The 23654-nt window shown below is 43.7% G+C and overlaps 2 protein-coding genes across 3 annotated transcripts in view; both read left to right on the top strand.

The window, feature by feature from the left end:
• cntn2 (contactin 2) overlaps window positions 1-23654 on the top strand; it is a 96661-nt gene that overhangs the window by 17423 nt on the left and 55584 nt on the right. For both annotated transcript variants that reach the window (XM_080890330.1, XM_080890329.1), the window contains exons 2-3: window positions 16240-16314; window positions 22143-22284. In XM_080890330.1, the coding sequence (XP_080746456.1) occupies window positions 16248-16314; window positions 22143-22284 (209 nt within the window). In that variant the 5' untranslated portion in view covers window positions 16240-16247. The remainder of the gene's footprint in view (window positions 1-16239; window positions 16315-22142; window positions 22285-23654) is intronic.
• Window positions 5308-13137, top strand: LOC308401878 (E3 SUMO-protein ligase ZBED1-like). The gene is made up of 3 exons (XM_080890332.1): window positions 5308-11913; window positions 12211-12361; window positions 12467-13137. Exons 1-3 carry the CDS (start codon window positions 11075-11077, stop codon window positions 12911-12913), a joined length of 1437 nt encoding a protein of 478 aa, XP_080746458.1. The 5' UTR covers window positions 5308-11074; the 3' UTR covers window positions 12914-13137.

The raw sequence follows: 23654 nt of genomic DNA, 5'->3' as shown, positions 1-23654 counted from the left end.
TCGTTGTATTTGAAATATGTAGTGGTGAGGCAGAGGTCTAACAGTGTGCAGATCTGATCGGGTGTGAAGTTGGTCCTGTCTAGATAGCCCAAGTTCTCACTAGTAAGTGAGAACAGTGAGTAGAGCACTGCTTTCCCCTTTTAAGGCAAGGCAAGGCAAGGCAAGTTTATTTGTATAGCACAATTCAACAACAAGGTGATTCAAAGTGCTTTACAGAGACATTAGAAACAAAAACAAATAAAAAGCATGATTTAAAATTGATTAAAACAAACTAACAAACAAACAAAACAGTATATAAAATCAAAACAGATCAAATCAGAACAGTAGATAAAATCAGTAGTTAAATGTAAGTTTTGAAATTTAAGCTTAAAGTGTGGATTTGGTGCTTTATTCAAATGCAGCTGAGAACAGGTGAGTCTTCAACCTGGATTTAAATAAACTGAGTGTTTCAGCTGATCTGAGGCTTTCTGGGAGTTTGTTCCAGATATAAGGAGCATAAAAGCTGAATGCAGCTTCTCCGTGTCTGGTTCTGACTCTGGGAACTGATAAAAGACCGGATCCAGATGACCTGAGGGATCTGGAAGGTTCATACTGGGTCAGGAGGTCACTGATGTATTTTGGTCCTAAACCATTCAGAGCTTTATAGACCAGCATCAGGACTTTAAAGTCTATCCTCTGACGGACAGGCAGCCAGTGTAAAGACCTCAGAGCTGGACTGATGTGGTCCACTTTTTTGGTCTTAGTGAGGACTCGAGCAGCAGAGTTCTGAATGAGCTGTAGTTGTCTGACTGATTTTTTAGGTAGACCTGTAAAGATGCTGTTACAGTAATCAAGCCTACTAAAGATGAATGCATGGACTAGTTTTTCCAGGTCCTGTTGAGACATCAGATCTTTTATCCTTGATATATTCTTGAGGTGATAGTAAGCTGACTTTGTTATTGTCTTAATGTGTTTTTCTAAGTTTAGGTCTGCATCCATCACTACACCCAAATTTCTCGCCTGGTTTGTGGTTTTTAGATGTATAGATTGAAGTTCTCTGGTGACCTGTAATCGTTTTTCTTTGGCGCCAAAGACTATTACCTCAGTTTTGTTTTTGTTTAGCTGGAGAAAATTGTGGCACAACCAGTCATTGATTTCCTCAATGCATTTACCAAGAGCCTGTACAGGGCCTCGGTCTCCTGGTGACATTGTGATATATATTTGTGTGTCATCTGCATAGCTGTGATAGTTTATTTTGTTGTTGTTTATAATCTGTGCCAGTGGGAGCATGTAGATGTTAAACAGAAGGGGTCCCAAGATGGAACCTTGGGGAACTCCACATGTGATACTTGTCTGCTCAGATGTGAAGTTACCTATTGATACAAAGTATTTCCTGTTTTCTACGTATGTTTTGAACCAGTTTAGTACAGTTCCTGAAAGACCTGCCCAGTTCTCCAGTCGTTTGAGTAATATGTTGTGGTCAACTGTATCAAATGCTGCACTGAGATCCAGTAAAACTAGGACTGACATTTGTTTAATGGGAAGACCTGGTTAAAAATTGCACTACTGTGTTCAGTTATAGGCAAGGCAAGGCAAGGCAAATTTATTTGTATAGCACAATTCAACAACAAGGTGATTCAAAGTGCTTTACAGAGACATTAGAAACAAAAACAAATAAAAAGCACGATTTAAAATTGATTAAAACAAGCAAACAAACTAACTAACTAATTAACAAACAAACAAACAAACAAACTAACTAAACACACACATTTCACACCTGTTCGCGCGATCTGAACCCTTATCGTAAGGGGAGCTACCAGTCCTTCTGTGGACGAGCTACTTTCTATTTTAAATTCCCTGAATTTAAAATACTCTCTAGACCCAGCTGGGGAGCTACCCAGAGCTCTAAACCCACTTAACAAACAAACAAACAAACAAACAAAACAGTATATAAAATCAAACAGATAAAATCAGAAATAGATAAGATCAGTAGTTAGTGTAAGTTTTGAAATTTAAGCTTAAAAGTGTGGATTTGGTGCTTTATTCAAATGCAGCTGAGAACAGGTGAGTCTTCAACCTGGATTTAAATAAACTGAGTGTTTCAGCTGATCTGAGGCTTTCTGGGAGTTTGTTCCAGATATAAGGAGCATAAAAGCTGAATGCAGCTTCTCCGTGTCTGGTTCTGACTCTGGGAACTGATAAAAGACCGGATCCAGATGACCTGAGGGATCACACCGTTTTGTGATCACTGCTGTTGATATATTTGTGTGGGCTGAGATTTTACTTTCAAAGAAAACACAGTAATGATCAGACAGGCCCACATCAGACACAGTAACCTTTGAAATGCTCAGGCCTTTGGAGATCAGTAGGTCGAGAGTGTGTCCTCTATTATGTGTGGCCTCTGTTACATGCTGAGTCAGCCCAAAGTTGCCCAGAGTGTTACTCAGGTCTTTAGTCCCTTTGTCCTGAGGGTTGTCCACATGGATGTTAAAATCCCCAGCAATAATTACACAGTCAAAATCAACACAGATCACAGACAGCAGTTCACTGAGGTCATTAAAAAAGTCTGTGCAGTATTTGGGAGGCGTAAACATTAAGAAACACAACTTTGGATGGGGCCTTCAGCTGTAAAGCCACATATTCAAAAGACTGAAAACTTCCAGGAGATAGCTGCTTACATTGAAATGATTCATTAAATAAGACAGCAACCCCTCCTCCTCTCCTGCTCGCCCTGGCCTCACTGATAAAACTGTAGTTAGGAGGGGTCGTCTCGATGAGAACAGCTCCACTGTTACTTTGGTCCAACCAAGTTTCAGTTAGAAACATAAAATCAAGGCTGTGCTCAGTGATTAAATCATTAATTAAAATGTTTTCCCAGCTAAAGATCTAACGTTTAATAAAGCCAACTTAAGTGTTTTAGAGGCATTACTTGTCCCCTCGTGTTTGGGAGCAGTCTGTGGCACACAAGGTATGTTTACTATATTTAAAGATCTTTTAGAGTGCAGCTCTCTGTGTTTTGACCAGGCCACATGTCTCCTTCTGTCACCTAAAAGTACAGAAATTTTAAAACCTTCTAGTAAACAGGGTCCCAGCTTCTCCTGGGAAAAGTCACCACTGCCATAATCCTCGCAGCTCGGACCCTCCACACATCACACATCAGACTGTGGAGACAGGGCATGAAGAGGAACTAAGGGGGGCAAGGCTGGGCAATGTGACTTCGATTGCTCTGTTGAGGGTGGGGCTCGATGGCGAACCTTTGGCCGCTCTGGTGGGGGGTTTATGGGGGACAAAAAGGGATTGGGCCGGGGGGTAGATCTGAGCCCAGCATTTAAGCTGTCTGATGGTTCGCTTCGAGGCAGACTGAACGTCTTTTTCCATTGCATCACCAAATTTTTCCACACAGCATTCTTCCCCAACCCAGTGATCCAACTCACAACCCGGTGGTTATGAATGGATAGCTCAGCATCTCTTTTAACCCAGTTGTGCAGAACATACAGCTGCAGATACAATAATACGATTATAATGTCGATCATGTGACCTAGGTTTCCCTGCTGTCACATGTGGACATCCTTATGTTTGAACATGGTGTTCAAATGTGCCAACACAGTTCAAAGCAGCTACGGAACTACTACTCCCACAGAGATTGATTATCATGTTAATAGTGTTGCAACCTTACATACAACTCTGGATACTGTGGCTCCTCTGATAACAAAAGCCACAAATAAGAAGTACTTGACTCCCTGGTATAACTCTCAATGTGCACCTTAAATCAGATAATCCATAAAGCAGGGAGGAAATGGCATCTTACTAAAATTCCAAAAGCCCTCCATAAGGATAGAATATTTTACTATTGATCAGCGATAACAAGAAGAACAACACCAGGTTTCTCTTCAGCACTGGAGCCAGGCTGACAAAGATTCAGAGCTCTATCGAGCCAAGTGTTCATTTAACTTTAACCAGTAACGACTTTGTGCATTTTTCACTAATAAAGTTACTATTGGTAATTCTTCAGACCAGTGTTTTTCAACCTTTTTGAGTCATGGCACATTTTATAGAATGTCCTGAAAATGTCCCGAGGCGTACCACCAACCAAACGTATCAAAATGACACACTATAGCCCAGGGGTCGGCAACCTTTCTGATGACGAGTGCATCTAAAATTTCCTCAGAGGTCAGTGTGCCATATGACTGCATTAGCAACAAATTTAATAATGCTCTATATTAACAGTTAAACACTATATAGAACAACTTTATAGGATTATATTTGTTCGCAGATGTTGGCAGCTATCAGCGAATAGTTATCAGCTATTTTGAAACAAAAAAAGACTTTTTATCCATAACAGCAAATGAACTGTACAACAGAAAATACAAATGCTATTTATGGTCTCCTCACAACAATGATAAGAAAAATAAACTGGGCCAATATGGCATGTTTGTTGATACAGAGACACACATGTTAATGTGATCTGTGGTCTCCGAGTGTCCAGCATTCAGAGGCTACCTGAGGACTCATGTGAGAGAAAACCTGCTCACACAGACATGTGGAGCCAAACACTGTCAATAAGGCCTCTGCAATGTTCTGAAGCCAGTTAAACCTGTCAGGTAGTGACGTCCAGCAGGTGAACATGCAGCTCCATGAACACGCACAGCTGTGGATTCCAGCTGCTTCGATGTTACATTAACTGGCATTAACTCAGCCAGTTAATGTGAGACAAATCCAGCTGCTCATTAAAGCTTCTGGTTTGATCAGAAAATAAAACATTGGTCCAAACACCTGAAAGTCCCGAAAAAGTCTACGGATGTATCCGTGGTGCTGATGCTGCGCTGAGCGGACAGCTCCTGAAGCATTTGAAGTGTCAGAATGCCAGCTAACAACGTCCCTCTCACCTGTAGGCTAAGTTATTTTTAGCCAACTACAAGTTGAATCTGGTAGTTGGGGTTGTTAGCTAAGATACCGTCATTAAGAAGCGGCACAGCTAATGTGTCTATGCGAGCTGATTTGCGATGTGCACCGCTGGCCTGGTCATTTATTTTTTAATGCACCTTCTCAGATTAACTCAGCCCACCAGGTATTAAAGCCATAAAGCCTTTGAATAAAAACAAACACTGTGGTGACAGTGATGTACAGTCTTGTTGGTATATGTATGATTTCTATACGTTTGACATCAGATTAAAACTTTGGTTGTAAGATTCAGATAATTATTTAATAAAAGCTAGATATTTTAAATGAGAATAAGAAAGAAAAGTATTTCTTTGTGCCCCCCTCCCCCTGTTAATGCCCTACCTGCCCCCCTGGCAACACTTTGCTAGACCCGCCCCTGCACAGTTACCAGCTGTCAGCTACTTAGAAAAGGATCCAGGTGTTATTTGTCTCTCAGAAACAGTTCATAACTTCAACTCATCCATGTCACCTAAAAGGTAAACCTGTTTCTCCATCACCTGTTCAGCTCTGATGATTCAGTAAGGACATCTCCTGGTTTCATCTTCATGTTTCCCTCTCACCACATATCCAAACCGACATCATGACCAGCAGCTTTACAGCTGTGGCTCCAGCAAACATCAGCTGATACTAGAAATTAATATTAAATAAATTCTAACAACAGCTGATCAAGCTTAAACGTGCTGCTGTTGTTTAGCGCGACATCCGCTGGTTTCCTCTTTCTGGCGCAAAGTGAGCGATAAACAAACAAGAGAGATGATCAGCTGATCATTGATCAGTTTCAGGATTGAAGTAGAAACAGGAGAGGGAGGGGAGAGAATGAGAGGAGAAGAGGCAGCTGCAGCGTAAAGACGCAGAATAACTCTGGTCTCTCCTACTCCTGCCTCTCCTTCCCTCTGTGGAAGCTCCGCCATAGCCACCACCAAACAACTGAGTTGTCGTTACACATCAGCCAGCATCTGGCCAATCCACCACCTTTCATTGTTTATACCGTTACAAAAAAACAAACATCGGCCTGGCTAGTTGAACACAAAGATGATATTCTGGCAGGCTCAAAAAGCTTTGCTTACATAGATATGTTGTGGGAAATGCAATGTCACAATATCTCTTTGCCAGAATGGGGAAGTCCTTGGCAGCAGTCAACCAAAAACTGTCCAGATCAGCAAAGTTTAGCTTTAAACCACGCTCTTGTCTCAGTTCAGTTAGTTCCTCCTGCTCCTGCAAAGTCATATCCTTCCAGAAACTGCTGCTGAGCTATACGGGTCCCTTACCCAGTTATGGCATTCAGCGGAGACTGAGGCAAAATAAACGGACAGCTTCTGCTCAAGCGTATAAATAGGGACATATATAGTCTCCTCAGACTATAAATGTCTCCTTCTCCAATACCCGCTGTTCTCATTTTCATGCCCCCCCCCCTCCCCCCCTCATTGCTCATCGTTCCGAGGTTGTGGTCCCAGCTAGTGAAAGCTATATAAAAATTTAACAGTTCCTCAGCATAACCATGTATAAAAAGAGGTTATATGCACACACAATACGGTAATATTATGTTGAAGCACACTCCGCGAGGCTCCGCCTACGGTAGCCATAATGCTCCGACAATCCATCAAGCGGTGCGGCTTCGTAGCTCAGCAAAGTCGTACTAAAACATTTTTGACAGATTTGAGTGCAGTGTATCACATAAAATCAGTTCGGTAATAAAGGTAATAACGACGGCCCGCTAGCATGCGCCACCAAAAATAGTGCTTTGTTGTGTATCTGACGGACGAAAGCTAAACCAGTTCCACCACTGAAGCTGCAGCGTTTTTACAAACCAGTTCTGGTTCATCTGTTTCACTCAACGATCTGCTTTCGCCCTTCTCATTCTCCGTCGCCGCCATGCTTTTTCCACCATGTGCGTATGAAAACAAAGGCACTGCACATGTGCGTTTTACCCATATTCTATCGCCATATTTCATTTTCTTATCGTTGCCTAACGTTATACTGGTATTACCGTGAATGGTGTGATATGGCCCAGCCCTATTGCACACCACTCATCACTTGCAAGCAGCTTTGCATCATTGTACCTCTCATCACTCAAAACACTTCTAGCTGTTCCCACAGCTCATGCACATGGGCCAGTACTTTGTGCGAGGAAATGGGAGCGGATCATAAAGCCTTATTGCTCCACGCAGAGGTCCGATGGTTGTCACGTGGCAGAGATGCAAATATGCGAGTTTTCAGAGGTCCAACATCATCCAACACAGGAGCTAGGTCTGCTGGTAAAGTCTTGGCAACAAGTGCCTCGTGGTGCAGAAACAGTGTGTAACAATAACATCTGGCTGTATCACTTTCACTCTGCTAACGAAACCTTTGGCGCGCCTGACCATGGCTGCTGCTCCATTAGTGCAAACACTCGTGCAGTTTTCCCACTTAAGCGCTCCTTGCTTGGTTGCTTCGGATGTAACCCGAACAATTTCCTGTTCTTGTTCTTCTGATGGCATCCTTGAACTCCCTCTGCGCTGTCGATCGGAGCTTGGCACGCTCCCCTCATCCTTCAGATGCCCATCTGTTGTCCACAATCATCTCTTGATGACCTCTGGAAAGCCTCATGGCACAGCTCTCATTCCAACGCAGCTTTATGATCATTGCTGTGGTTCTGAAATTGTCACATGATGACTAGTAGGGCCCCAAACAGCACGACCTTCCACCTCAATAAAGTATTCATTAATAAAGTATTCAGCAACACAGAGACAAGTATCATGTGCAGGTTTTCTCAAATCATTAAACCACTACTATTGCCATAATGTGCCCCAAATTTATTTATTATTTATTCCACATTACTGTAATCAGTGACTTTCCTTAAGTAATGCCACTCACTCATTTCATCACTATGAGCTCAACAATAGTCAGATAATGGGCCCAACCTTTAAAAATGTCCTCTAATCATTGCACTTCTGCTGTAACATCACTTGTCTGTCTGTGCTGAATCCTTCACAAGCACTCTTAGAGGGAAACAAACATTAGCAAAACACATGAAGCATCCTGGAGGTCAGTGCTGATCAACAGATTCCAGAGGTGCTGCAGAAAGGTCAAAGTTAACCATCCACAGCAGTGAAAAGGAGTGACACTGGTTTCAACACAGTATGTCTCACATTGTTTACACATTCTCACAGTAATATTCACATTTTCTCAACAACACAGTATAATAGCATAACCAAGATATAACCTGTGAACACAGTTTCCTTCACACATAAACCCAGTAATCCTGTGAAAAAACACTAATTAATTTACAATAATCTCTGAGTGAATCTGAAAGTTGCTTCAGCAGTAAACCTTTTTCACTGGCAGCACCAGACGTCACTCGTTATATTTGAGACAACAAACAGTCACAACAGGTGACTCCCTTTTTATGTTCACCTGAGACATGATCAGACCCAGTCTGGGTGGAACTGTGTCTAACTTTAGAGACGTTGCACAAATGGAAGAACGCAGTCTTACATATTTGTTTAATATGTGCATTGAAGGACATGTCCTGGTCAAAAATGACTCCAAGGTTCCTCACAGCGTTACTGGAGGCCAAGGTAATGCCATCCAGAGGAAGAATCTGCTTAGATACCATATTTCTAAGCTTTTCAGGGCCGAGTACAATAACCTCAGTTTGATCTGAATTAAGAAGCAGAAAGTTAGCGGCCATCCAGGTCTTTATGTCTTTAAGACATTCCTGCTATTTTAAAGATTAGACTTAAGCTTTCCTTTTTACTAAAGCATATAGTTAGGGCTCGATCAGTTGGTCCTGAGTCCACCCTTAGTTATACTGCAATAGGTGTATGCTGCTGGGGGCTTTCCATGATGCACTGAGCATCTCTCACCCCTTTTCAACCACCATGTGTCCGTATACTACTCTCCACTTAGTTATTATTAATCTCTGGGACAGCATGTCCTGTCTCCGTCCCCTCAACCCCAACCAATCACAGGAGATGGCCCCTCCCTGAGCCTGGTTCTGCCGGAGGTTTCTTCCTGTTAAAAGGGAGTTTTTCCTTCCCACTGTCACCAAGGTTCTTCTCTGTTTCTCTGTATTACTTTAGGGTCATTACTTTACAATAATAATAATACTGTGTTTTTTTAAATTTGGCGCTATATAAATAAAATTGAATTGAAATGAGTTCATTATGGAAAAACTGTCATCTCTACAGAACAACACGCTAGTTCAGCTCAGGCAGGTAGTTCCTCCCAATCACGCCCCTCCACGTTTTGCTGCCATTGTCTCCCAGCAGGACAGCAGAGCTACCATATGGAGCACCCTCGAGCACACCACCCAGTGACTCCAAGCTGTGCACTCTGTAGTGTCATTTGACACATAAACACAAACAATAGTTTGGACCAAATCCTTAACCCAAAGACACGGAAACACAACTTGTCTGTCTACTACCAAAGCCCCCAGTGTATAGGCACTGAGAGGATTAGGGGTGGGTTTAAAAAGTCGATTCATCGATTAAAATCGATTCTAACTGGAATAAAACGATATCGATTCATTAAATCCTGAAATCAATTTTTTCTATACATATGTAGTTTGCCGCGTATGAAACTTGCAAGCGGTTAACATGAGGAAGTCACGCGAGAGTTAAGTGACCTGGACGCATGAACCATCATGGCTACTCCCGAGAATGTGCCACCGAGCCTAAAGGCAGATGTCTGGCAACACATTTTGGGTCCTGCCCTGTTCGCACTCTATTTGTTGCTATTGGGCTCCATCTTCTCGCGGTACAGCATTTCATTTCATTGTTTTGCTGATGATTTGCAGATTTATCTACCTTTAAAAGCAGGGTCAGACCATCCCCAGCTCTTATTACGCTGCCTTGATGATGTCAAACAGTGGTTGTCATTAAATTTTTTAAAGCTAAATGAAAATAAAACTGAGGTTGTCATTTTTGGCAACTTGAATCATATCGACAGCACTCTGGGCGCCCTTTCCTCGTATCGTAAAACACATGTAAAAAACCTCGGTGTCTACATTGATGGTTCTTTTAAATTGAATAAGCAGGTGAGTGCAGTAGTTCAGTCCTGCTTCTTTCAGTTAAGACAGCTGGCCAAGGTAAAGCCATACCTCCCGGCTAACGTCTTTGAGCGTGTTATTCACCTTTTCCTTACTTGCAGATTGGACTACTGCAATTCATTGTGTTATGGTCTAGATCAGGCCTCCATTCATCGTCTTCAGATGGTCCAAAATGCAGCTGCTCGCCTGCTAACTGGTACCAAACGGAGAGAGCATATAACCCCAGTTTTAGTTTCTCTACACTGGCTTCCTGTCTCCTACAGGATCCAATTTAAACTTCTACTTTTTGTTTTTAAGTCACTTAATGCCCGAGCCCCTCCTTACCTGTCTGAGCTCCTCTCTGTTTATGCTCCAGGACAAACCACGAGGTCCAACTCAAAACTAATGCTGTCCATCCCACGGACTGACCTCAAATCCCGTGGTGATAGATCCTTCTCTGTGGCAGGTCCCAGACTTTGGAATAGTCTCCCCCTAAATATTAGATCTGCACAAACACTTGATCAATTTAAATCTTTACTAAAGACACATTTCTATGCCCTGGCTTTTAACACACTATGACCCAAGCATTCTGGTCTTATTTGAATTAGTTTTAGTTATTGTTTTAATTATTTTATTGTCCTATTATTGTTTTTTACTGTTATTATTGTATTACATTGTTGCTTTTTAATACCATTTTTATATTGTTAAGCACTTTGTGCAGAATCGGCTGTTTGAAATGTGCTATATAAATAAATTTGACCTTGACCTTAAGAACTGTGAAGACAGTGAAGAGCCGGACAAAAGCAAAGCCGTATGTAAGATGTGCAAAATGGAGGTAAAGCACTGTGGAAATACCACAAATCTCAGAAATCATTTAACGAGGCATCATCCAGATATCCCGCTAGCAAAAACGGCCGACACCAAGCAACGCTCACTCGAAAAGGCATTGAAGGCATTGCAGTGAAGTTGGCATCCACTTCTCCACGTGCCCAAAAAATAACCCAGTCTGTGGCAACTTTCATATGTAAAGATATACGTCCGTACAGCGTTGTTGAAAATGATGGCTTCCAAAACCTCATTAATACGCTAGAAGCACGCTATGTTTTACAAACACGCAAACATTTGAGTGAAGTGGTAATCCCAAACATGTATGAAAAAGTGAAACACGATGTTACAGCCTCACTCACGTCAGCAGAGAGAGTCGCTATAACCTGTGACAGCTGGACATCCAGAGCAACAGGTAACTACCTGGCTATCACCTCACACCATATCGACCAGGAGTGGAGACTCGTGTCTCATGTCTTACAGACAAGAACCACCGAAGCAAGCCACACAGCAGCTAATTTATCTGAAATTATGTTCAAAGCAATCGAAGAATGGGAGCTTACAAACAAAAATCCAGTCATCGTAACTGACAATACTGCAAATATGGTGCGAGCTGTGGAAATAACGGGCTGGTTGCACATTGGTTGTTTTGCCCACACACTCAATTTAGCTTCACAAGCAGGACTGAAAGTTCCAGCTGTTGCGCAGCTGCTTGGCCGAGTGAGACGCATAGCATCCTTTTTTCATCGCAGCACTGTTGCAAGTCGCAAGCTTAAAGAGAAGCAAAAGATACTGAATCTCCCTGCCCATAAGCTGGTGACTGATGGGGTGACCAGATGGAACAGCACATTGGAGATGCTGGAACGCTTCCTGGAGCAACAACCAGCAATCTCTGCAGCTCTACTCTCACCTGAAGTGAGGAGAAGTGACAGTAATCGCTGTAGTCTTACAGAGGCTGACATAACTCATGGAGAAGATATAGTGAAAGCTTTGAAGCCGCTGAAAGCAGCCACACTGGTTATGTCTGAAGAAAAGTCCCCGACCCTTTCCATCATTGCACCTCTGCATGCACAGCTGCTGGAGAAGAGGATCAGTGTCTCTCACGACTCCTCACTGATTAAAGACCTCAAGACTGCTGTATACGACAACTTGGAGTCAAGGTATGCTTATGAATTGTGTGTGTATGCCATGAATGAGTGCAACTGTATGGATGCATGTATTACATGAAAATTCTTATTATAGTGAAAAAATCTATATATTATAAAAATGTTAGTTAAGCCCTCTTGTCCAGTAATAGGCCTTTTGATTTTATATCTATCTATCTATAGATGTTTATATATAAATTATGGAAACAAAGTCGTATATTAATGTTTCTGATCTTGCATGAGTGTATGTAACCATGCACATGTATATCCAACATAATAAACTGAGTTAAATGTGCAAAATCTCTTTTCAAGATATGTGGCCCTAAAGGACAAGCTGTACATTGCATCAGCATTAGATCCTCGCTTTAAGGCCCTGCCATTCTTGTCCAAAGAGACCTGTAACAACACATTCTCTCAGTTGGTGTTGGAAGCAGCAGGTTTGGAGAACGTGGACACAGCTATTGTGAGTTACAGAAACAAAAACAAAAAATTATTGGTTTTTTTGCACTACTCGAGTTAGAATATAAATAGTAATTTCTTTATTAATTAAGTTTTCATTTTTCTACAGCGACAGTCTGATGGTGACACATCTGAAGAAACTGTCCCTGACATCTCTCTCGGTGGTGTTGATGAAGTGGATTATGCCCCTCCAATTAAGAGGTCAAAGGACTCTGCATTAATTTTTCTCCTTGGGCCCGCCTACTCAACAAAAACCACAGCGCCACAGAAAACACCAACTCAGAAGGCAAAGGAAGAAGTGAATCGATACAGGGGCGTTGAGCCTGTTGCACTTTCTGAGGATCCTTTGATCTGGTGGAGGGACCATGAAAGGGAGTATCCGCTTTTGGCTCTTCAAGCAAAGCAGTATCTTTCCATACCTGGGACCAGTGTTCCTTCTGAACGAGTGTTTTCAACTGCTGGTGACACTGTTACCGCACAAAGGAGCTGCCTGACTCCACAACATGTAGACCAGCTTCTCTTCTTGCAGAAAAACCTTACAGTCTCAAAGAAGTGAGGGGGTAGTTATAAATGAGGCTAAATTGCAAGAGTTTCACAGAGGTTTTACAATACTGTTCAGTATGTTTTCATTTTTTGAAGTATTTTAAAAGGCAGTTTTTCCTTTTGTGATCGGTCAGTTTCTGTCAGTTCACTTGTACACGCTGTGTTATCCTGTGTGTCTCCAAAACACAAGAGTGGATTTCAGGAAAGCTGTGTGAGACACGAACAGCAAAACTATTTCTCTGAGGCGTTACTGATGTTTACAAAAGATATGTTCTATTTGCACTGGATCCCTGATCCACTATTGTTAATGTATGTATGAAAATAAATATATACTGATGTTAATTAAAAATTACATTATTGTAACTGCTTTAGTATCTGCTCTTAATTTTGAAATTTATGTAATTCATTCACAAGGCTTAGAGGGTTCTTTTGACAGTACATATACAAGGTGAACAATCATAATTTTATATATATTATGGTTCATATAATAATATTTCAGACTGATTCAAAATCGAATTGAATTGAATCGAATCGAATCGTGGATCAAATCGATTCGGGACCTTGTGAATCGAATCGATTCTAGAAATCAGTGACGATACCCAGCCCTCGAGAGGACACTATGATACCTACCCCTGCTTGCTGCCTCTCACCTCTCACTCGAGACAGAAACCGCCCCTCGCCATGATACTGGCTCTAGAACCCGAGCTGTGCTTTGAGGTCAGCCCAACTAAATGTAGTCAGTATTTCTTATTAACTCACGCACTGGGTCAAGCTCCTTCCCACCAGAAAGGTGGGACTAAACATGGCACTCTGCACCATTGCCATCTGTTCCAAGGACATTGTGCCAGTATAGTGGTTTGTTCAGATGCAACTTTTCAAACCTATGCCATGCTGCCATTTTACTTTTGGAGATAAGCTGCTCCCTCCTGCAAACCTTTCCAAACAAGCTATACTTGTTTAGTATTTTTTTATTCGGACAAAGTTTAAAATTTAACATGGCAACTGTAGAGTCTTAGTTGGCTAAGATGTGTTGTTTGGATTTTGTAGTGTTTCTGAGCAATGCACAGCATGACCGTGGTATACATTTGCTGGGACATCCACTCCTGGGACTGCTGATGGGAAGCTGTCTTGAATTTTTGACACTGACGAATAATCATGCTTACTATAGAACGATGGACTTCAAATTGTTTGGTCTTGTAACAGTTCCATTAAGCTCACCGCATTGCTTGTGTCGCCAGCTGAATTTGACATCACATCATGTGTTGCCTTAACCACATTGATTGGGAGCAACAGTTCATCACTCTGATGTGCAGTTGCAGCACTTGTTTCTTCCTCACTGATAAAACTAAGAAAAAAACACACTATGCCAGATTGTCCAGAAAATGGAAAGGTTTAATGGACACCATAACGAGATAATCTCTTAACAATCTAAGAAAGATCTTGATCTGTAATTGTGAAATCAGCTGCTTGTTAGAAGCTGAAGACAAGTCTCTTGATACTCACTGAAAGCAGCTTTCATTTAGACCCTTGGGTTGTTTTAGTCTAAAATATCAAAAGAAATTAATAAAAAAATTACCTTTTTGTTCTGGTTGTGATGTGCCACTCCCAAAGCAAAGGGATACACACAGAGCAGAGACGTAGACAGTAATTTCATAGTGTGGGCTCTTGTAAAGGTCAACCTCAGGACAAATCCATCCCATATGGAAAAGATATATATATAAATCTTATAAAGCTTTTATCTGTCTTGTGTGAAACTTGTATGAAAAGCATACAAGAGTGAAAACAGATATAAGATCCCTTGAAAAATTATATAAATGAAACTTGTATGTTTTGGATACTTACTAAAACAATATATGAAAGTAATGAGAAAGTGGCCACTTTCATGAGTAAATCATAGAAGTTTTTACTATTTCTTTTCCATATGGGATACACATGCATAAGACATGATCTGAGGACAAAACACAGTTAAACTCACAGAAATTTGAGCTGCAAAAGAATCCCCACATATTTTTTCAAAAGGGCAACTTTAATCCAAAGTCCTTAACAGTTCGATCAATGGAATCGGCCATGTACTGTAATAACTTGAACGAGAATCTCCTTCCCTGACCCAGAAAACTGAAGATTATTCAAATATCAACCAAAAATATATCAAGTGACTATCAGTCAAGTCCTTCTAATGAGTTCTCCTTATTGAAGTGAATGTTGTTTTAGTGTTGGATGAAGGGATCAAACACAGGGCTGTTACCTGGGAGACTGAAGTTTCTGTTCTTTGCCAAACCAAGTTAAACAACGCTACCTGGTTAGAAGAAGCAGCATTTTCTCATCTGCCTTCACACGTGTATTCAATTCAGTTGTGTTCATATATCACCAGCCCACAACAACAGTTGTGTCAAGCTGCTTTGTATTGTGAGGTTAAGACCATACAATATTAACTCAAGTAATGTCCCATTTCCATTCCATAGGCTTTAATGTGATGTTGGCCCACCCTTTGCAGCTATGACATCTTCAAACCTTCTAGAAAGGCCTTACACAATGTTTGGAGTATATTTATGGGAATTTCTGATTTTTTCACAACTGCGTTTGTGTGGTTAGACACTAATGTTGGACAAGGAGGCCAAAGTTTCACTATCAGGTTGTGGTCAGGTCAGGGTTCTTTAACACCAAACTCACACATCTGTGTCTTTATGGACCTTGCTTTGTGCAATGATGCACAGTTATGTTGGAAGAAGAAAGGGCTATCCCCAAACTGTTCCCACAAAGTTGGGAGCATAACATTGTACAAAATGTATTAGTATGCTAAAGCGTTAAGAGTTCCCTTCACTGGAACTAAGGGTTCAAACCCAGCTCCTGAAAAATAATCCAACACTACAGGTCCCCATCCACGGCCATGCACGGCCATGAAAACAATGTTGGTCTTTCAGTGTGCTTGGCTTATATGAATGGAGTGTACGGTCTAGTTTCATCTGATCTATGTTTGATCCTTAAGATCAGACTTCAAGTTTTACCTTGTGCACCTAGGATTTTGAAATAGATGCCATTGGTGCATCTACTGGTAGGCTAACAGGTAGAATTGGCAACCACAGGTATTATTTTATGTCTTTTATCTGTAGAGTTTTCAATTTCTCTGTGTGCCTGCACCGTCCTCAAGATATTAAGACATCCTTTGACAGTCCAAAGGTGAACTTGTGAGGCTAATTTGTGACCGTAAAGAGACCTGAATGGTTTTCTGTCTCTGGATGGAATTTCCTGTTGGTGCTTTCGTTAAAGCAGTCTTGTTATCTTTTTAGCATAAATTGCATACCTACATGTCCTGTCTGAATGGTTTTCCTTCTGCTTCAGATCTGTTTATGGTCCAAATGTGGCTCTTGGTCTGTCTCCTGACCCTCAGCTCAGTGGCCCTGATGACTGCTGTTGGTAAGTTCCACTTTTCAAGATTATAAATATTTTATCTAGTCTCGGTAACAGAAACGTCTTTTGGGGGGTTCCACTTACTATTTCCTAATTAAATACACACACAAAAAATAATCTTTTATTAGAGATTTTATCATTTGTGAGCACAGAAATATATATTAAAAAAAATTAAAAATTCCCCACTTGCCCCTGCGGATGGTCATTCCTTCAAGCTCGGGTCCTCTACCAGAGGTTTGGGAGCTTGAGGGTCCTGCGCAGTATCTTAGCTGTGCTGGATTGTCTCTGGGGCATCTTTACACAGCCTGCACCTGGGGTCTTGCCTGGTGTGATAGACCCCAGCCTCAATGGATCTTGTGCTTAGTGCTTGTTCCTGTGCTGCCATGATTAGTGCCTCTGTGCTGTCTTTCAGTCCAGCTTTGTCCAGCCACTGGTAGGATTTCTGGATATCAGCCACCTCCTCTATCTGCCGGTGGTACATACCGTGCAGGGGCCTGTCCTTCCATGATGGTTCCTCGTCTCCCTCCTCTTTCTTGGGTTTCTGCTGCCTGAGGTATTCACTGAGCACGCTTTCAGTTGGGGCCATCTTCGTGATGTATTCTTGGATGTTCGTTGTCTCATCCTGGACTGTGGTGCTGACACTCACCAGTCCCCGGCCTCCTTCCTTCCACTTAGCGTACAGCCTCAGGGTGCTGGACTTGGGGTGAAACCCTCCATGCATGGTAAGGAGCTTTCTTGTCTTGATGTCAGTGGCTTCTATCTCCTCGTTTGGAATCGATGTCTCGTTCACTCTTGGCATACAGCTTGATGTCATCCATGTACAGGAGGTGGCTGACAACTGCTCCGTTCCGTAGTCGGTATCCGTAGCCTGTCTTGTCAATTATCTCACTGAGGGGGTTCAGGCCTATGCAGAACAGCAGTGGGGACAGAGCATCTCCTTGGTAGATCCCGCACTTGATGGTGACTTGTGCTATGGGCTTGAGGTTGGCCTCCAGTGTTGTCCGCCACATCCCCATTGAGTTCCTGATGAAGGCTCTTAGGGTCCCATTGATCTTGTACAATTCTAGGCATTCCAGTATCCAGCTGTGGGGCATTGAGTCATAGGCCTTCTTGTAATCAATCCAGGCAGTGCACAGGTTGGTCAGTCTGGTCCTGCAGTCTCGGCTGACTGTTCTGTCTACCAGTAGCTGTTGTTTTGCGCCTCTGGTATTCTTGCCCATCCCTTTCTGTGCCCCGCTCATGTATTGACCCATGTGCCTGTTCATCTTAGCCGCTATGATACCTGACAGGAGCTTCCACGTGGTGCTGAGGCAGGTTATTGGTCGGTAGTTGGAGGGGACCGGTCCCTTCTGGGGGTCCTTGAGGATCAGGACTGTCCGGCCTTCGGTTAGCCATTCCGGGTGTCTCTCGTCAACTGGCAGCTGGTTCATTTGTGCTGCCAGGCGCTCGTGGAGTGCAGTCAGCTTCTTTAGCCAGCAGGCGTGAACCATATCAGGGCCTGGTGCTGTCCAACTCTTCACACTGGAGACCCTTTCTGGGATATCTGCCACTGTGATGGTTACTGGACCCTGTTCAGGGAGGTCGCTGTGGTCTGCCCTCAGGTCCACTAGCCACTGAGCATTGCCGTTATGGGTTGCGGCCTTCTCCCATATGCTCTTCCAGTATTGTTCTGCCTCCAGCCTTGGTTGTGCTGTTCTCATATTGTTCCCCTGCCACTGAGAGTACACCTTGGCTGGTTCCATGGAGAACAGCTGGTTTATTCTCTTGCCTTCTATCTCTCTGGTGTACCTCCGCAAGTGGTTGGCCAAGGCTGTGAGTCGTTGCTTGGCAGTTTCCAAGGCCTCAGGTGTGGACAGCTTCCAGTACTTCCTAGGCACCTTCGTCATCGCGCCTTTCTGCAACTCCGATCGATAGTTGGCTAACCTCCCTCCGTGCTACCTTGATCTTAGCCTCTAGCCTCCTTCTCCATGGAGGGTACTGCCCCTTGTGGCTGTTCAACTTGTAGCCCAGCATCTCACTGATCACTGCTGCTATATATATATATAAATATTAGGGGTGCAACGATATTCGTATCGATATTGAACCGTTCGATACAGTGCTTTCGGTTCGGTACGCATATGTATCGAACAATACAAAATTTTTAATTTATTTTATCAACTTTTCTTCTGACGATGCTGTCTGTGTTGAGCGCTCAGTGGATCTGCACTCGACAGTGCAACCTAAGCGGAGCAGTCGAGTGCAGATTCACTGAGCGCAGGGCAAGCTAGCGAGACAGAAGTTAAGCTCTCCTTGCAACATGGCAAATTGAACCTCCCCCACCCTCATTCAGATCTGGCGTTTGGAACTATTTTGGTCTTCATGTGACGTATGACCCTGAAGGTAAGCGCGTCATGGACTAAAGTAAAACAGTATGTTGGATGTGCCACGCAATGCTCAATTACATGGGTGGGAGCTAGTGTGTTAGCGCAGTTAGCTCGTTAACGTGTTGGCCGTCCAGCCCCATGCACGGGGTGATCCGCGGTAGCTCGTTAACGGAGATTTGCCGTGTTGTGGCGTTAACGTCATTTCAACGAGATTTACGCTGACAGCACTAGTGGGAACACAACGAATATGACTGCACATTTACGCTGACATCATCCTAGTGCAAAGACAAGTGGAAGCAGACAAAAACAACAAGCACGCATGCTACAAACTTTACCCGAGTCATTTAGACAGCCGTTAGCACATGATTCTCCTTATGGGGACCTGATATGTTTAATATGCTGCTGAGAATATAGCCCAGAAGAAGCGTATAGTATAGCTTTTATTTTGGAAAGAGACATTTCTGTGTGTGTGTGTGTGTGTGTGTGTGTGTGTGTGTGTGTGTGTGTGTGTGTATATATATATATATAGCTGGATAGCGTAGTGGTTAGATTCCTGCCTGGGGCGATAGGAGAAGGATCGTTGAGTGCGAGAGGAACTGACCTGAAAAATAGGATAATGGCCAAGCTTGAAACTTGGATCCCCCGTAGCCGGTTACCGAGATTACGTGAAGTACCCTCAGAAGGTCTGCTAGATGATGTTAATGCAGCACTACGGACAATACCTACAACCACGATTACCGACACTAACAAGCTGATCTACAATACGGTCAGTGATCAGTGAGATGCTTGGCTACAAGTTGAACAGCCACAATGGGCAGTACCCTCCATGGAGAAAGAGGCTAGAGGGCAAGCTCAAAGTAGCATGGAGGGAGGTTAGCCAACTAACGGAGTTGCAGAAAGGTGCGACAAAGAAGGTGCATAAGAAATACAGCAAGCTGTCCATACCTGAGGCCTTGGAAACTGCCAAGCAAAGACTCACAGCCTTGGCCAGCCGCTTGAGGAGGTACACCAGAGAGATAGAAGCCCGGAGAATAAACCAGCTGTTCTCCACAGAACCAGCAAAGGTGTACTCTCAGTGGCAAGGGAACAATAATAAGAGAACAGCACCACCAAGGCTGGAGACGGAGCAATACTGGAAGAGCATATGGGAGAAGGACGCAACCCATAACGGCAATGCTCAGTGGCTAGTGGATCTGAGGGCAGACCACAGCGACCTCCCTGAACAGGGTCCAGTAACCATCACAGTGGCAGATATCCAAGAAAGGGTCTCCAGTATGAAGAGTTGGACAGCACCAGGGCCCGACATGGTTCACGCCTACTGGCTGAAGAAGCTGACTGCACTCCACGAGCGTCTGGCAGCACAAATGAACCAGCTGCTAGTTAACGAGAGACACCCGGAATGGCTAACGGTCCTGATCCTCAAGGACCCCAAGAAGGGACCGGTCCCCTCCAACTACCGACCAATAACCTGCCTCAGTACTACATGGAAGCTCCTGTCAGGCATCATATCGGCTAAGATGAACAGGCACATGGGTCAATACATGAGTGGGACACAGAAAGGAATTGGCAAGAATACCAGAGGCGCAAAACACCAGCTACTGGTAGACAGAACAGTCAGCCGAGACTGCAAGACCAGACTGACCAACCTGTGCACTGCCTGGATTGATTACAAGAAGGCCTATGACTCAATGCCCCACAGCTGGATACTGGAATGCCTAGAACTATATAAGATCAACAGGAACCTGAGAGCCTTCATCAGGAACTCAATGGGGATGTGGCGGACAACACTGGAGGCCAACCTCAAGCCCATAGCACAAGTCACCATCAAGTGCGGGATCTACCAAGGAGATGCTCTGTCCCCACTGCTGTTCTGCATAGGCCTGAACCCCCTCAGTGAGATAATTGACAAGACAGGCTACGGATACCGACTACGGAACGGAGCAGTTGTCAGCCAGCTCCTGTACATGGATGACATCAAGCTGTATACCAAGAGTGAACGAGACATCGATTCACTGATCCACACTACCAGGCTATACAGCAATGACATTGGAATGTCGTTCGGACTGGAGAAGTGTAGTCGGATGGTAACAAAGAGAGGGAAGGTAGTCAGAACTGAGGGGATTGAACTACCAGAAGGCAACATTGCAGACATAGAGGACAGTTACAAGTACCTGGGGATCCCGCAGGCGAATGGGAACCATGAAGAGGCCGCTAGAAAGGCTGCAACCACCAAGTACCTGCAGAGGGTCAGGCAAGTCCTGAGGAGTCAGCTGAATGGTAAGAACAAGATCCGGGCCATCAACACGTACGCCCTGCCCGTGATCAGGTACCCTGCTGGGGTAATAGGCTGGCCAAAGGAGGAGATAGAAGCCACTGACATAAAGACAAGAAAGCTCCTTACCATGCATGGAGGGTTTCACCCCAAGTCCAGCACCCTGAGGCTGTACGCTAAGCGGAAGGAAGGGGGCCGGGGACTGGTGAGTGTCAGCACCACAGTCCAGGATGAGACAAGGAACATCCAAGAATACATTGGGAAGATGGCCCCAACTGACCGAGTGCTCAGTGAATACCTCAGGCAGCAGAAACCCAAGAAAGAGGAGGGAGACGAGGAACCATCATGGAAGGACAGGCCCCTGCACGGTATGTACCACCGGCAGATAGAGGAGGTGGCTGATATCCAGAAATCCTACCAGTGGCTGGACAAAGCTGGACTGAAAGACAGCACAGAGGCACTAATCATGGCAGCACAAGAACAAGCTCTGAGTACAAGATCCATAGAGGCTGGGGTCTATCACACCAGGCAAGACCCCAGGTGCAGGCTGTGTAAAGATGCCCCAGAGACAATCCAGCACATAACAGCAGGGTGCAAGATGCTAGCAGGCAAGGCATACATGGAATGCCATAACCAATGTTCCTGCATAGTGTACAGGAACATCTGTGCCGAGTATAACCTGGAAGTCCCGAGGTCAAAATGGGAGATGCCCCCAAGGGTGGTGGAGAATGACCGAGCTAAGATCCTGTGGGACTTCCAGATACAGACGGACAAAATGGTGGTGGCTAACCAACCGGACATAGTGGTGGTAGACAAACAGAAGAAGACGGCCGTAGTGATCGATGTAGCGGTTCCGAATGACAGCAATATCAGGAAGAAGGAACACGAGAAGCTGGAGAAATACCAAGGGCTCAGAGAAGAGCTCGAGAGGATGTGGAGGGTGAAGGTAATGGTGGTCCCCGTGGTAATCGGAGCACTAGGTGCGGTGACTCCCAAGCTAGGCGAGTGGCTCCAGCAGATCCCGGGAATAACATCGGAGATCTCTGTCCAGAAGAGCGCAGTCCTGGGAACAGCTAAGATACTGCGCAGGACCCTCAAGCTCCCAGGCCTCTGGTAGAGGACCCGAGCTTGAAGGGTAAACCACCCGCAGGGGCGTGCTGGGTGTTTTTATAATGTTATCATTGTTATTTTGGTTCCAGGTGGAGATGTGTGTGTGGCAGGTCATGACAGCGGGCCAGTGTTTGAAGAACAGCCGAGCAGTTTAATTTACCCTGAAGGCCTGACTGAAGGCAAAGTGACCCTGAGCTGTCAGGCCAGAGCAAATCCAGCTGCTGCTTATAGGTGAGTCTTACACACTCATTCCCTGTGGAGCCCACATTTTATAAAATGAGTTGGTCTTCTAAGTTTGTTTTAGGGTACTTACTTTGATTCCTATATTAAATTGCTGTCTTATTTTGGTTTAGAATGGGGCGAATAATCTTTTGATCCCCTGGTGAATTTGTACAGTGGGGAAAATAAGTACTGAACACGTCACCAATTTTCTAAGTAAATATATTTCTAAAAGTGCTTTTGATATGAAATTCTCATCAGATATCAGTAACAACACATCCAGTTCACACGTGTAAAGAAATCAAGCCACAGATGTCCATGCAGTGCCTTGTGACCTCCAAACATGGTTCATATTATTGCATTCAAAAACTTGATCTTGAAGTTTTGGTCTCATCTAACCAGACTCTAGTCAACCAACATTTCACAGGCTTGTCTAAATGTTGTTCAGCAAACTTTAAACACACTTCAACATGCTTTTTCTTTCAGCAATGTTGTCTGGAGTGGTGAGTGTGCATATGGCACTTAAGTGCATTACTTATTGTTTTCTTTGAAACCGTTGTACCTGCTGATTCCTGGAGCTCTCCACAGGTTGTCTTTGGCTCTGGGACAACCCTTGTAAAAATTCTTTTCACTCTTCTTTTTGCAGGGGGCACCTGGTCATGGCCAGTTTATGTCAAAATGATGTTCTTTCCACTTGTGGACTAACCACTGCATCAGTATGTTTTGCAACAATTAGGTTGCAAAGACCTTGTGAGAGCTCATTGGTTTTACCCATCACAAGCTGTTTATCGGGTGCATTGGTAATGAGACACTTTTTTATAGGCCTTCAGTTTGGACTGAACTGTACTTCACCCACATTTGATGCAAAAGAGCTCACTGCTTTGGACCAGTAGGTTCGGCTACGTACAGGAGAGGCAAACTGAATGAGACTCAGGCAACTGTGAGTTTAGAAAACCGCTGGCTTGTGTATTTTTACTCATTCAGAAAATAAAAGAATGAAAATTAATAACAAACATACTTTTCAAATGAAAGTATCCCTTTTTGGTACCAGTATTTTCCTTCAGTGACCCTGTGGTACAATCACAGTAATCACTTAAAAAAAACCTTACCTGGGTGCACCCTTCTAAGTGTATAATCAGGGTTCAAGTTCAAGATAAACCACAATCTCAATTACCAAAATCCAAATAGCAACGTTCATCAGCAACTTCACAGACTTTGTTAGCTGATTGCAACAACCATTGAGTTGGAAAAATAGATCCAACGGCCCACACCCACTTCTCTTCCTGTTCATGGGATGTATAGAGTCCGTAAAAAGTCCTTAAAATAAACCGTCCATAAGTCCAGGGGGTTTGTGTGAAGAAAGGGAACAGTAATATCAAAGT

Source organism: Rhamphochromis sp. 'chilingali' (genome assembly GCF_963969265.1).
Source record: "Rhamphochromis sp. 'chilingali' genome assembly, chromosome: 9".
NCBI lineage: Eukaryota > Metazoa > Chordata > Actinopteri > Cichliformes > Cichlidae > Rhamphochromis > Rhamphochromis sp. 'chilingali'.
The sequence above is the reverse complement of the archived record's forward strand: the minus strand, read 5'-3'. Positions and strand labels throughout refer to the sequence as shown.